Source organism: Anolis carolinensis, chromosome 4 (assembly GCF_035594765.1).
Source record: "Anolis carolinensis isolate JA03-04 chromosome 4, rAnoCar3.1.pri, whole genome shotgun sequence".
Taxonomy (NCBI): domain Eukaryota; kingdom Metazoa; phylum Chordata; class Lepidosauria; order Squamata; family Dactyloidae; genus Anolis; species Anolis carolinensis.
In genome coordinates, this window is record NC_085844.1 from 92,796,284 (window position 1) to 92,809,902 (window position 13,619).

The following is a 13,619-nucleotide window of genomic DNA, read 5'->3' on the forward strand; positions in this document are numbered from 1 at the left end:
TCCTGGCAATGAACCGGATAGCCACATATAAATTAATCCAGTCTTTATTCCAGATATTTTATATTTCTTATACAGGTCACTAGAACAAGTCTACCAAACAGATACTACGTTTGTGATATGATTTCTCTTTCAACACTGCATTTTTGACATTATCTCACATATAACCAGTGTAGCTACTTTATTCTTGCTGGAGAGAATATGCTTCAGCTCAAGCAGTGGTTTCAGGTCCTTCTAAAAAACCAACAACCATAATGCCTTAAAGAAAAGGAGAATAAGGAGATGTTTTGCTTGAAAATATTTTGGAGCTTGAACCTGAAGTTTGCTGATTGACCTTATCTGGTTTCCCTGACTCAGTTAACTCAGTTTCTTTTCTCATAGGGTTGCTTTAAGGACAACAGAAAAGTGGCATATAAAAAAAAACCCTAGGGATATTGTATTGAAAAAATGTTTACACGAAGAATACAACCTTACCAGAAAATCTACACAGATATGATACATAGGTGTATCAGTCTTAACAGTGTCCCTAAGAGGTAGCAGCAACCTCAGCTATGACAAAGACACCAGAAACAAAACCATAGGCCCTGCATTACTTTGAAAGGCTAATCTAAATGTAAAATTCACTGAGTTTCACAAATAAACTGCATTCTGAATGCTTTCCAAGACAAAAGGTACAAATGGACACACGAGTCCTAGAACTGTGACCTTCGTGGATGTTGAATGCACATAAATATTTTAGATATAATACATGTTCAAAACCCATCCTTAAAAGCTTCTGCCATACTATTATGCAAAGCTCAGCCATGCTAATTCAGATAGAAACCATAATTCCACATCTATAAAACAAAGTAGAATTAGTGGCAGTTTTATTGCCGTATACAAATTTAACCAACATGGCAAACCATGCCAAAGGGATTAGAACAGTTTCAGGACATATGTACAGATTGTACATTTCAGAAACATCTGAACAATTTTTAAAAATGCACAAACAGATTTGCGTCATGAATGTAACTCAACAAATGGGCTGGAATAGTCAACGCGTTTAATGGGATTACAAAGGCACTTCCCTACTCAAAATAGGAAATGACAATCTGCAGCCTAAAGGGAGGTTGAAGAGTGCTCATCAACTACTGCACAATCTTAACTTTAAGAAAAAAAATAAGCAAGGTTTCAAAACATTTATAGGATTCAATGTGATCCACTTCTGAACATTCATACAGTCTCATCTTTGTTTTTAGATTGTTTTTCTTGATTCTCTCGTTCTGTGCTTTGGCTTCGGCGATTGTGTTTGTTTGAGTGGTCCTTATCACTGTGGTCATGTTTGTGAGAACGTTCTTTGCTTTTGCTACGTTTTCGTGACCTCTCTTTACTGGGGCTACGGTCTCGCTTTCGGGACTTTTCACTACTATCAGTTCTTCCTCTGCTTCTACTTCTGCTCCGTTTATTTGATTTCTCTTTACTTTCACTCTTGTGTTTACTCAATTTCTCTTTACTCCTGCTTCTGCTGTGCTTGCCAGCATTCCTACTCACACTTCTACTTCTATGCTTCCGATCTCTACTTCGGCTTCTACTGTGTCTCCTCTCTTTTTTGGAATCTCTCTTTTCCTCTCTATGTCTCCTTTCATCTTTTTCATCTTTGTGCCTCCTCTCATCTATTTCACTTTTGCTTTTTCTGTCTTTTGATTTTTCTCTTGAGCGATCTCTCTCTCTGGATCGCTCTCTCTCTCTTTCAATGCCTCTGTCTTTATCATAGTCGCGCTCCTTCTTTCTACTGCGTTCATTTTCTTTCTCCCTCTCCCTGTCCCTCTCTCTTCTGTCTCCTTTTCGGTCACGGCTTCGACTCCTGTGCCTCTCTCGGCTTCTGCTTCGACGACGTTCTAACGTTCGATCAGAACTTCGGGACTGTCGCCTCTCCCTCTCCTTGGCTTCCCGTTCTTGCCTTTGCCGCTCTCTTTCTCTTTCCAATTCTCTATCAAAACTGGATGATCCACGGCCTTCTCGGTGACGACTTCTGCTTCTTGATCTTCTAGGTGACCTCCTGGGACTCAAGGACCTCCTTGGAGACCTACATGAAAACAAATGCTTAAGAAATTCAGCTTTTCCAACAAGGATTCTAGCAAAGATATATCTATCCTTTCCTTATTTTGCAGCCATTTATTACATAGTGGTATACTTGTCAAATTTATATAAATGTTAATAACAACTCCAATATTTGTTGGGCTTTTGACACGGATAGAAATAACTGCACTACATCTGGCATAAGGTATAGAAGGGTGAACAGAAATAGACAAACTTTTAAACAATTTTTTTGTGCATCATTACTCCTGTTGATTGTTTGGATTCATAAAAAGAACACTGGAGTAGGTAATTATCCAACAAAGCAATAGTGCATTTTCAAGAGAGCTTAATAATGGTTTCAATTGTTATATGCTGAACTGCTCTCATTGCCGAATTTGAAAACTCTGGGACAGCAGAGGATCCCAACACAGAAAAGACAAGTTATAAATGCCTGGAATCATTCCATCCCAGATAATGGAAACTGAGAATTTGTGCCAGCAGATTTCCTAGCTTAAATTTTGCTTCAGCAATGAAAACACTATCATCATCATAAAAGGATATGTAAGGATTACTGAGACAATGTGAAGCTATTCGAACATTCCAGACTGCTACTGTTTTAGAAGGCAGTGTTGTAAGGATATAGGACAGAATATTTTGATTATGTGAAATTACAGGAGTTAAGAACATGTCTGTTAAGCAAAGATTTTTTAAAGTTAATGTATAACCTTGAACGTCTACGCTCTGTGTGTCTGTCTACTTCTTCTACTCCCTCCTTGCCGTCCTTCTTGATTTTTCTAGGTCTGGCTTTTATTTGTTGATCTATGTTCTTCTGGACTGGTACAGGAATTCTTGGAAATAATGTAGAAAACCATTCGAGCTTAGTAAGGAAGGAACGCAGCATTTCTCCAATGGTCATGACACAGCCTCCACCAGCTTTCACATCGAGATCCTTCATAAAGCAAACACAAAACAAAACAAATTCTGATTGTGAGGAACCACCTATTTGTTTTTAAAACAATACTGCCACCCTAATTGCAATCTTCTAAGTTTCAAATACGATTACTAAGGTTCTTTTGCTGTAAAGTTGTCGCCTCAGAACATCAACTCTTGTAACCTTTGCATTTGGTCATATGTTACAGCCTAGGAGATTGATTTAATGAAAATGCATGCAGGTACATATACCAATCCTGCTGCTGGATAGTAACGGGTCCATTTCTTAAGCAATTAGCATGAAATCCCCTATTCAGCTGTTTCGGGTGCTATCGTCTTGTTATGCTACTGCACAAAATGGAACGTAATTTGGTCTAAATTAAAACCTCATTTTGAGGACAGAAGTCACAATTCAGCACTGTGGCCTAACTAAAAGTGATCAGAAAAGTCTGTAGTACAAAATGGACCCCATCTACATTGGAAGCAATAGCAAACCAACTGCCATGAAGCAGTGAGGTTTCTAATTTAGAGTTATGCAAAAAATAAATAAAGGAACAAATAATTGGAAACTCATAATCCATGATGACCATTGTCTCGGAAAAGGGTCATTACCGCATGAAGGCCTTCTTGCTATGCCCTCTCACAGCTCAGGACATGTTAGTCAGCTATTGTCAGGCCCAAACCTATAGTGCAAGCACACAAGGAAAGTGAGATTTGTTATCTACAACAGAAGAGAAAACTAAATGTAAAACTGCTTGCACACACACACACTGAAGTGCTCAGATACAGTTTTTCCAAATAAAATGGCTAGACAAGAGATCTAAAGAAGGAAATATATTAGCTGAAATGTGGCACCTGAAAGGTACATTCAGAAATAGAGTATTTAACAAATATCAGAATGAGTCAAACCATTAACCGGTTTAGGCAGATGCACTGAGGGAGCATATTGATCTACTTTCACATCTTCAAAAGTGGTGGAATGAGGGAAATACAACAAATGGAAATTATCTCTCAGTGCTACTGCAGTTTAATTTAGTTATATGGAAAACAGCAAAAATGATATTCTAAGCCAGATATTAAGAGACTGAGTGTATCTTATTTAAAACTTTTAAAAACCCAGTCTATTGTAGTAGGAATTAGAACATCAGACTGTACTATGATTCCCCATTGAGAATATTTGGTGAATTCTATAAAGTATAACACACTTACTGTGAAAAATGCAAGATTAAATATTTATTTTGTTTTTGTTTCCTGGTCTGTTAGCCTCAGTCTACCAATTCCTCCTGCTGCAAAGCACTTGGATTCATGATACATTAAATCCACTTTCAACTATTTTGAGGGTATATGAATGGCATTTAATTATTGTTCATGGCAATCTTGCAAAGCATCCAAGATGGCAAAGGTTTTACTTCTCATCATTAAAAAGTTTTTCTTTAATCCTTTCCAACCTAAAGACATTTAACTCATTTCTATTAATATGTCAGAAAAAAAGAAAAAAGAAAACAAAGTATTACCCTTGTTGACATACCTCCTCATCATCAAGAAAGGATTCAAACCAGTCCCATAAATCTGTTGGAGGCTGTGTGTACCTTCAAAATAAAAAATAGTGTAAATCAATGGTATTTTCTATGAAGGTATTTACTTGAAAATTAATTATATTGCTGCTTACCTAATATACATGAATCCAAGGGCCCTAATATAAGGAGAGTCTGTATGTGTTATCAGCCCCATCACTTGCTTACGGGTTAGCTTCAGGGTAAATAACTTGTAGAGGAGACAAAAGGCTGTAGATACTATACCACCAGTTCCAACACCACGCACCTTTAAATATTGGGAAGAAAGGGAAAAAGTATTCAACCTAACTTTCTTTTCATTTATATGTAAAATATTCATGTATGTTTTTCTAACCACTCAAAACTTTGAGACAATCTGATCCAGCCACAGGTAATATAGCAGATAACCCATGACTAGCATTTGCTGAAGCTGAAAAGCCTCTTCAGGTTACAAAATATGCAATCTTTACAGGTGGGAAGAAAATGTAATCTTTCCACCCACTGCACAAAAAGTAATCCTGCCAAATAGGGAACGTGTGCATGTTTATACTAATGACTCCAGTTCAAAAGATCTGCCTAAATAGATAAGGGTTTAAATTTGTTCTTTTAAGACAAGGTTTTAAAACTGAAGTCAGTATTAGATAGGACATTATTTCCTATATTTCAAATATAATACTTATACCAAGTCCAGATTGTCTTGGAAATATTTCTATTTATCTTCTTTTTTTTTTACTTATTTTAACATGGCAGTTCAATAACAAGTTTTAACATTTTAAAATGCACTTATGAATATTTCACATTAATTTAAATACTCTAAACACTTTCTATTAGATATACAGACTTTTTTTGTTATAACCACTTGAAAAGCCTTAAAATTGCCCAACTTCATATTGCACCTATTCACTTTGTTACTAATTAATGTTATAAAAATGTGCTTTCAAAAATGAAAAAATATCCACAGCGAAACATATCCGATACCACTGGTTTCCATGGAAAGATTCCCATTCCACATCACTGGCTTACATGCATGCCATATGGCCAGAACCTGTTTGTGTACAAGGTTCTATTTACAACTATGGTTAAGGGCTTCCTCTTGTACATAGCTCTAGGTCATATTTTCTTTTTTCCTAGCTACTACGGCAACAAATCAGTCAAAGTAACTGTCAAGAACTCAATCTCATCAATAATAAGAACTTGTTGAGACATTTCAGCAGACTAATTTACCAATTTCAATTAAGGTTTGTGACACTGTATTTTTCTTTTTCCATAGATTTGGCAAAACACACATTTGTAGCTACCATATAGAAAACTCCAAGAATTCAGAAGGCACGTACTTCTACTTACCCCTCCGCACATCCCTGTCTGGCCTGCCGTTTTTCTGCTTCCTTTCTCCCAAGGCTCAACATGTGTAACCTAAAAACAATAAACAAATTAATCAAACACAATATATAGTAATTTTAAATTTACATTTTAAAAACCACTGAGTGAGAAACACACTTGCTTTGTATTTTAATATAAATGAAGTTTATGAAAATGAAGACTGCTGCTTAAGTAAAGCAATTCTGAGAATCATGTCCAGATATATACAAATCAGATTACAATCAGCTAAGTAAAAGTATAGGGAAAACTAAACATTAGTCTAAAGAACTCATGACAGAAATATGTTGGCAACTGCAGGTGGCTTAAATGACCTTAAACAGGTTGTCCAGTCTCACAGAACAGGTCTATCAATGGTTTTGTAGCTGTAAAAGTTAAATGGGATCCTCAGATTCAAAGAAAATGTCTCTGAAGGACAGTTGCTACTTGGTTACTGAGAACCCAAAACAACAAAAAAGCTTATTTACATAAATAAAATCCAACAGACACAGAAAAGCTCATTCAAAACAAAAGAGATAAAAGCTGTTATTGAATTATTTTATTTTTATTTACATCCCACCTTTCTCCCCATGGGGACTCAAGGCAGCTAACAAATCCCACACTTTGGTGATAGTTTAAAAAGCACAATACATTAAAAAATGAATTAAAACAAATGTAAATAATATAGTGTGGATTAAGGTAAAAACATAGTAAAATATTATAAATACATTAAAATAGCCTTTAAAACTCACAACCCTCCCCAAATCACATCCACATTTCCACAACAGCATGCCCCTTGTTCTTCCCGAATGCCTGCTAGCAGAAGATCTTGATCTGCTTGTGGTTTAGAAATTTATATTTTCTATTTAAATCCTATTTTTGAAAGGAACTGATGGTCAAATGTGCAATACAATTTTTTTTATTTTTGTTCCAGCTTATACATAAACATAATGGGAGTGTAGAACTTCAGATCTAGTTATAGATTTTAATGACACTGTCTGATTACGTATTTTTCTATCCTTTTTCCTTCTGAAAAGCAAGCAGAATATTAATTTCAAGTATTCTTAAGTTCTAGCCTTTGGGTGCCCCATTCAGGACCCATCACAATGTCTATTCAGATGAATCTGATAGCCATTCTGTCTGTTCTTCTAAGTTACCAAACAAATTTAATACCAATGTATTAAGAGACCCATGAAATCTGCAAGCACATACTATTTACTGAATATATTCATGTATAAGTTGGTCTCATATATCAGTCGAAGGCAGTTTTTGGGTCCAAAATTATAGGTATTGATATGACCCATGGATAAGTCAGGCATCATTCTGCAGAGAGGGATGCCAGTTCTCCTTTTAGAGTCTCCTGGGATGAACGAAGCTCTCGCCTTTTGCCACATTAATCAGAGAAGGGAATGGCTCCTTTTTTATAAGAGTTAATGTACAGCAGTGACATTGACTCGTGGAAAACTCCTGCTCATCTTCCAAAATCAGATGACGTTTCGTGTGTAGAGGCCTAAATCCAATTATTAGCCTGAAACCCGTTGAGTCAGTATAACTTGCACAGCTGCTGACTTATAAGGTCCCGAATGTGGGTCTATGTTTGAGATCTGAAAGCCTGAGGGGAAAATGGAAAATTGGAAGCCACCTTTTTCTGAAAAAAAAATTGAGTGTGAGGGTTATGGATATTTTCTTTCAGAATGATGAATAATATGACTTAGACAAGATATTTACATATCTGATGTCCCAAAACCGTATCTAAAAACTAGGCAGGAAGAAGCCTTATTTAAGGCAATGTACAATATAAAAACATTACAACAGCTGGTCTTTCAGTGTCTATGGGAATAAGTGTGTTATATTTGCTTGACACTATGGGGAATTAGTTTTATTGATTTTTCCATGTTTTTATTGTTTTTTTTTACGTCTGCTCCCGAAACACATGAGTGTGCCCAACCCACTCACTACTAACAGCACCATGTAATTTGTTCATACTGGTGACTAAGCAAGCATTAGCAACCAGAGTCCATATGAACAGCCCTCATGTATTACCCCTGCATGCTTAATGGAAAGGGCAATGGGAAAAATGCCTTGCTGGCACTTGGCGGAAGATGAAGAGGGGGCATGCTGTGCAAGCTGGATACCCAAAAGAAGTGTGGTGGTGGAGACACAACAAAGCATTCAAGGTTGAGAACTTGTTCATATGGACTTGCACTGTTAAGTTCATATGCTAGGAAGATTGTCTACAGGTTTCAAGACCGCATGTGGATAGCAAAAAATGATGGAATCTAGCATACGGCAACAATAAAGGCAAGCCGCAGATGCCAAGCACGTACTCACTGATTCACCTGCTTCTACCTTCAAGGTGGTGGTTCTACTCATTTGGCCATAAGGCAGAAATAGGCAATTGGAGTGTTCTCGGGAGGCAGGGGAGCATATAAAATGTGTGCCTTGCAGCTGTGGCTTACTGCTGCCTCCACTTTCCCAGTTTAATTTTCAAGACCTACATACAATGTATGTTATATATGACTATTATATCATTATTTACTAATAGAAAAGAAATGTGATCTAATATCCATAACCTATACATCCCTAGATGTTGAAAACTGTTGAATTGTACAGTAATATATTTTAATATTCATATCTATACCACAGTCCAAAAATGTCTTAATTGTGTTTTAAACCAATCCACCGTAATTTTTAAATTAGTCATGTTGGGGAACTGCTGGTACATAGTTAGAATTACAGTTGTAGCCCCACATTGACATTTATCATATTATTAAGACCTTTCCATGGGCAAATCTATTTTCAACAAAAGGCCATTCATGGAGGCAATCTCTTGGTACTCTTTTCTTATGGCCTCTAACTACCTAAGCTCAGTTGTCCAATTATAAATGTATAAAGCTACCAAGCTACTGCTTTTTCATCCTGAGACTGGGGGATGGCACAGCACCAATTACATACAGGTTTGTGCCATTTAGGCATGGAACCACAGAACTAGGAAACTGGTGTTTTTTTGGCCCAGTAAAACACCTGACTCCCTTCGCAACTGTGACCTTTCAACAAAGGCAAGTCTTTGTCTGTAACATGTTGCTGAACTTCAAAGGAACACAGAAGTTTGTTCTGACTGCAGCTGAAAAACATCTCACTTTTTGACAGCTGTTGCAAAAACTTCAATCCATCCCAAGCTTCCAAGAAAGATAAAGCACTTGCCAAAATATAAAATACGTAAATCAGTATGGCAAGTGCAAAAACGAAACCCTGGCATTATTCTGAACTTGTTTTGCTAAACAGCTGGCTGCTATGTCAGACAGTAACTAGCTCTGTGAATTGTATGTGTGATGTGGGATTCAGCATTGGGCTCAGCTGCTAACGTATGCAATAATTCTGGACTACTCTAGGCTGACTATGCAAGCTTAAACAGTTCAGTGTAAACTGGAATTAGGGTAATTTCTAGCATGATCATATCACAGAACAGTCATTTTCAACTTTCATATGATGGAACCCTTGAAACGATGTTCAGATTTCACAAAATGGCTAGATAAAAATAAGGTTCACAGATAAAAAGGTGTTTTTTCAGTCACAGTCTCTCACAGAAACCTAGGGTTCCAGGGAACTCTGGCTAAGAAATTTTGGCATAGGAAATAATGCAGCACTATTCTTATTCTATGGAAGTAATATGAGTAGCTCAAGGCTACTTAGGAGACACTACTGTGTGAAGGAACCACAGTGTAGGTAATGTCCACATGGCCCAAGATAAAAGTGCCTTACTTGGTGATATTGTGCACAGATCTACAAATAGACAATTGCTCTTCTGATCCTTGACATTGCACTATAAAATCCCATAATACCCACCTGAAAGCTTTTGAATAAAATGCATAGTGAATTTCTGTCCACTTCATTTTTTGATTCTGGCAGCCTTTGACTAATCCCAATGATAAAAATCTGGGCTTCAGTTTGCTCAACCCTATTATATAGGGCTACATGGGTATATCAAATTTTTCTATTATGTAGTAACTGGCTATGAACAATGCAAACAATAGTGAGAAACTTCAGCCCTTAGAAGGTCTCTGTGCCCACCCAAAAGGGGGGGGGGGGCAGTTGAAAGTCCATTTCTTATTTTGAAAAAGTTGTATTTTTCATATTTAGGAGCAAAAGGGGATTCTCCAAATTCAGAACATTCCATTTCGATTTGAGAATAAAGGTCTTACTGGACAGAAATGGGAAGATCTGAAGACCACACATATGAAACTAAACGGATACTACTACCAACATTAGAAATGTGTATAATGTTTGTGGCAGTACCCTGTTTTGGTTTGACATGTATTAACTAGTATGCCTCAAATGTAAATTTCTGAGAATTAATGATGTCAAAACACTCTGTGATATCATTGTCCATCACACTTCTACAGAAGATCATGTATGTTTTGTATGTATTTGTGCTAAGATTAGTATGGGGTGATTAAGACTGAAATCCCCATTCAGTCATGAATCTTTCAGGATTATCTGGCCCTTGATGATTTTAGTCTGCTATAACGATATATTGGGCGGCGGGGGGGGGGGGGGGGGGGGGTTGAATGCTAGTTTAAGTTCTTTGGAAGAATGGTGGGATTAAAAAATAGTAAATAAATCAATTATTTGCCACCACTACATATCATTTTACATTAAGGGTTCCTAGAATTCTCAATCTAACACAAGCATTTGGAATATTTAGTGATATAATACTCTCAAAAAATATCTCCCATGCTTGACATGGCACAAAAGAACAATTGCCCTGAAACCAAATTGGTAAAGGGACAAAAGGTTGCTCCAGAGCCTGAGTAAAAGGACTAGATTTCAAATCTAAACCCACTCTTTGACTGCACAGCTTTCGACTACAACACACAAACAACAGTGATAAGTGTCCTGAGGCATATACAGTAATTTAGCTACAAAGCAAAGACAAAATATAGGAGAGACTTGAGCTCCCAGTGCCAAATTATACATTTATTCACGCAAAGCACAAGAAATTATCTATTTAATAGAAGATAATGTGATTATGAGAAGAAAAGCAAAAGCAGACATTCAGGCAAAATACCCAACATAGAATTAAGCAAACACACACTGTACACAAATGTAAGACAGCTACCCCACAAATACAGCCTCTCCCATTCCCAAGTAGAAGCCAGGACAATGCTTCCCACAAAATACAGGGTGTTTGAAAAAGAACTCCCTTGTTTTAAGTATAAATACATTAAAACTTGGGAGTTCTTTTTCAAACACTCTATATTATTCGCTGCTCAGCACCACCTATATTTCCCCAAGAAGCTATTACCATTACCGTAACCCCTCCTCTAAAGGATGGTCCACCACACTTTTCTCATTTTGATCTGTCTGGATAGGTGCATATATCCTTCATTTTGATTTTGTTTTGTTTTAAATGACTCTGCTCTTTACTTTTGGAAACAAAGACCATGATGATATATAAAAAATGCCTTAGTTTACAACTTGACAGTCCAATTCTCCATTTTAAAAACCCCACTGAAATTATACAAAGAACAGATACAAAACTCAGCAGAAGGAGTGTGACTGGTGAATACTGAGAGACCTGCAAGGCTTTTTGCTTCTGACAAAAGTGTGAATCTACACTGCAGTTATTGCAGATTTTTTAAACATTAATTTTAAACACGTGCCCTTTGTTCGGCAGTGGAACTCTTTGCCTTGGAGTGTGGTGGAATCTCCCTTCCTTGGAAGCTTTTAAGCAGAAGCTGGATAGTCATCTGTTAGGGGTGCTTTGATTGTTCTTTTCTTGCATGGCAGGTGGTTGGACTAGATGGCCCATGTGGTCTCCTCCAACTCTATGATTCTATGGCAGTTAAACTGGCCTCCAACCGCATTAATTCTACAGCACACACACACACACACTCTAAAATACCAAAAGCATAATCCAACGTTTTTCAATCAAAGAACACTGGGTTTGGGAGCTTTGAACTGGAGGCAGTGTAAACTCAGGCCCCTTCTACACTGCCATAAAATCCACATTATCATATCTGATTATCCACATTATCTCCCTTAAACTGAATTATATGAATCTACACTGCCATATAATCTAGTTCAAAGCAGATAATCTGGATTTTACATGGCAGTGTAGAAGGGGCCCTAGACTGCATCTTTTAGTATGAATTTTAAACTCATGTCGTGTGTTTTGGTCTCTGTCCTGTGTGATTAATGTATATTATATATAAATGCTTTGATCTGTATCTTTTATGTACATTATTTTAATGTGTTTGTAGCATTTTTATAGTATTTGTGTGCTTTTAACTGTGCTGTGGCCCACCTCAAGCTGTGGAGATAATAATTTATTATTATTATTATTATTCAGCCCTAACTACTTTAACAATTTAATGCAATCTCAGGGCCCTTCCACACAGCCATATAACACATAATACCAAAGCGGATAATCCACAATATCTGCTTTGGACTGGATTATTGTATAATTATTTTCTAATCTGTATTAGATATGGCTATGTCTATGATGGTGCATGTTATCTTTTTGCTTTTTATATGTTGTTCTCTGCTTTGAGTTCCAAGCTGGTAGAAAAGCGGGATAGAAGGAATAAATAAATAATAATATATTGAGTCTACACTGCCATATTCAATGTGCATTTTATACAGCTGTGTGGAAGGGGCCTCAAATAGGCAGGAAAGAAAATGGGTTTGCCGTGCAGAAGGTTGTTCAGGAAATCCTGGAAGTAGTTTGCGGCCTGGATGTCACTTTTAAGCCTTCTTCGCCGCCCCCCCCCCCCCAGCTGTACAAAATTCACATTGTGGCCTCGGATAGTCCAATTCAAAGCAGATATTGTGGATTATTTGCCTTGATATTCTGTTATATAGCGGTGTGGAAGGACCCTGCCATATAATCCAATTCAAAGCAGATATTGTGGATGATCTGCCTTGACATTCTGGGTTATGTGGCGGCGTGGAAGGGCCCTTTGGCGCGCTTTTGCGAGCGTTTGTTGCCTGGCTGGCGCGGATGAGGCCTTCCTGCCCTCCCTTCCTGCTGCTCCTCCCGAGGCCTCACCTTGAAGTAGATTTCGTCGACTACCTCGTGGTAGGTCTTGAGCTCGTAGAGCTGCACCTTGAAGTAGGGTGAGGAGAGGATGTTAGTGAGGATCATGGGGTTGAGGTTCATGGTCTTCTCGTTCCCCCACAGAGGCAGGACGTTGCCTTGCTTGCCGGAGGCCGCCGGCTTGGGGCCCGCGCTCTGGAGCTGGAGCGGTGGCGGCGAGAGAACGGCTCCGGCCGGCGGCCCGGCCGGCTGTTGCTGCTGCGGAGGGGGCTGGTGGCAGTTGCCGGCGCCTAGCACGGGGCAGTTGTTCGCCATGGGAGAGGCGGGCAAGGGTCCACTCCGGCCGGGGAAAAAAACGGGCTCCCGTCTCAGCGAGCGCCTCCAACCGCCGACAAGATGGCGGCTGGCGCGGAAATGAGGCTCAGGGCCTTCCGCTCCCGAGGCGACCAATCGTGGCGGTGCTCGAGCAAAAGGGGGCGGGGCTAGGCCTCGGAATGGCTCCAACGGTTGCCTCAGAGCGGAGGCGCGCGAGGCCAGCGACGGAGGCAGAGCTGTGACGCGCCTGCGAAAGGAGAGAGGCAGAAGGGGGAGATGTTCCCACAACACCCACACGCAGCTTTCCCTGCTTCCTGTGGCCATTTTCGAAAGAGCTGCATTACACCCAGTGCAGCCAAGTACCTCTGGGC

At 38.7% G+C, this 13,619-nt stretch overlaps 1 protein-coding gene across 1 annotated transcript; it reads right to left on the reverse strand.

Moving 5' to 3' along the window:
* Window positions 1-28: 28 nt before the first annotated feature.
* Window positions 29-13,347, reverse strand: prpf38b (pre-mRNA processing factor 38B). Its single transcript, XM_003223613.4, has 6 exons — window positions 12,946-13,347; window positions 5,883-5,951; window positions 4,655-4,806; window positions 4,514-4,574; window positions 2,781-3,004; window positions 29-2,062 (listed from the first exon to the last, which is right to left on the reverse strand). Exons 1-6 carry the CDS (start codon window positions 13,246-13,248, stop codon window positions 1,210-1,212), a joined length of 1,662 nt encoding a protein of 553 aa, XP_003223661.2. The 5' UTR covers window positions 13,249-13,347; the 3' UTR covers window positions 29-1,209.
* Between the last annotated feature and the right edge of the window lie 272 nt (window positions 13,348-13,619).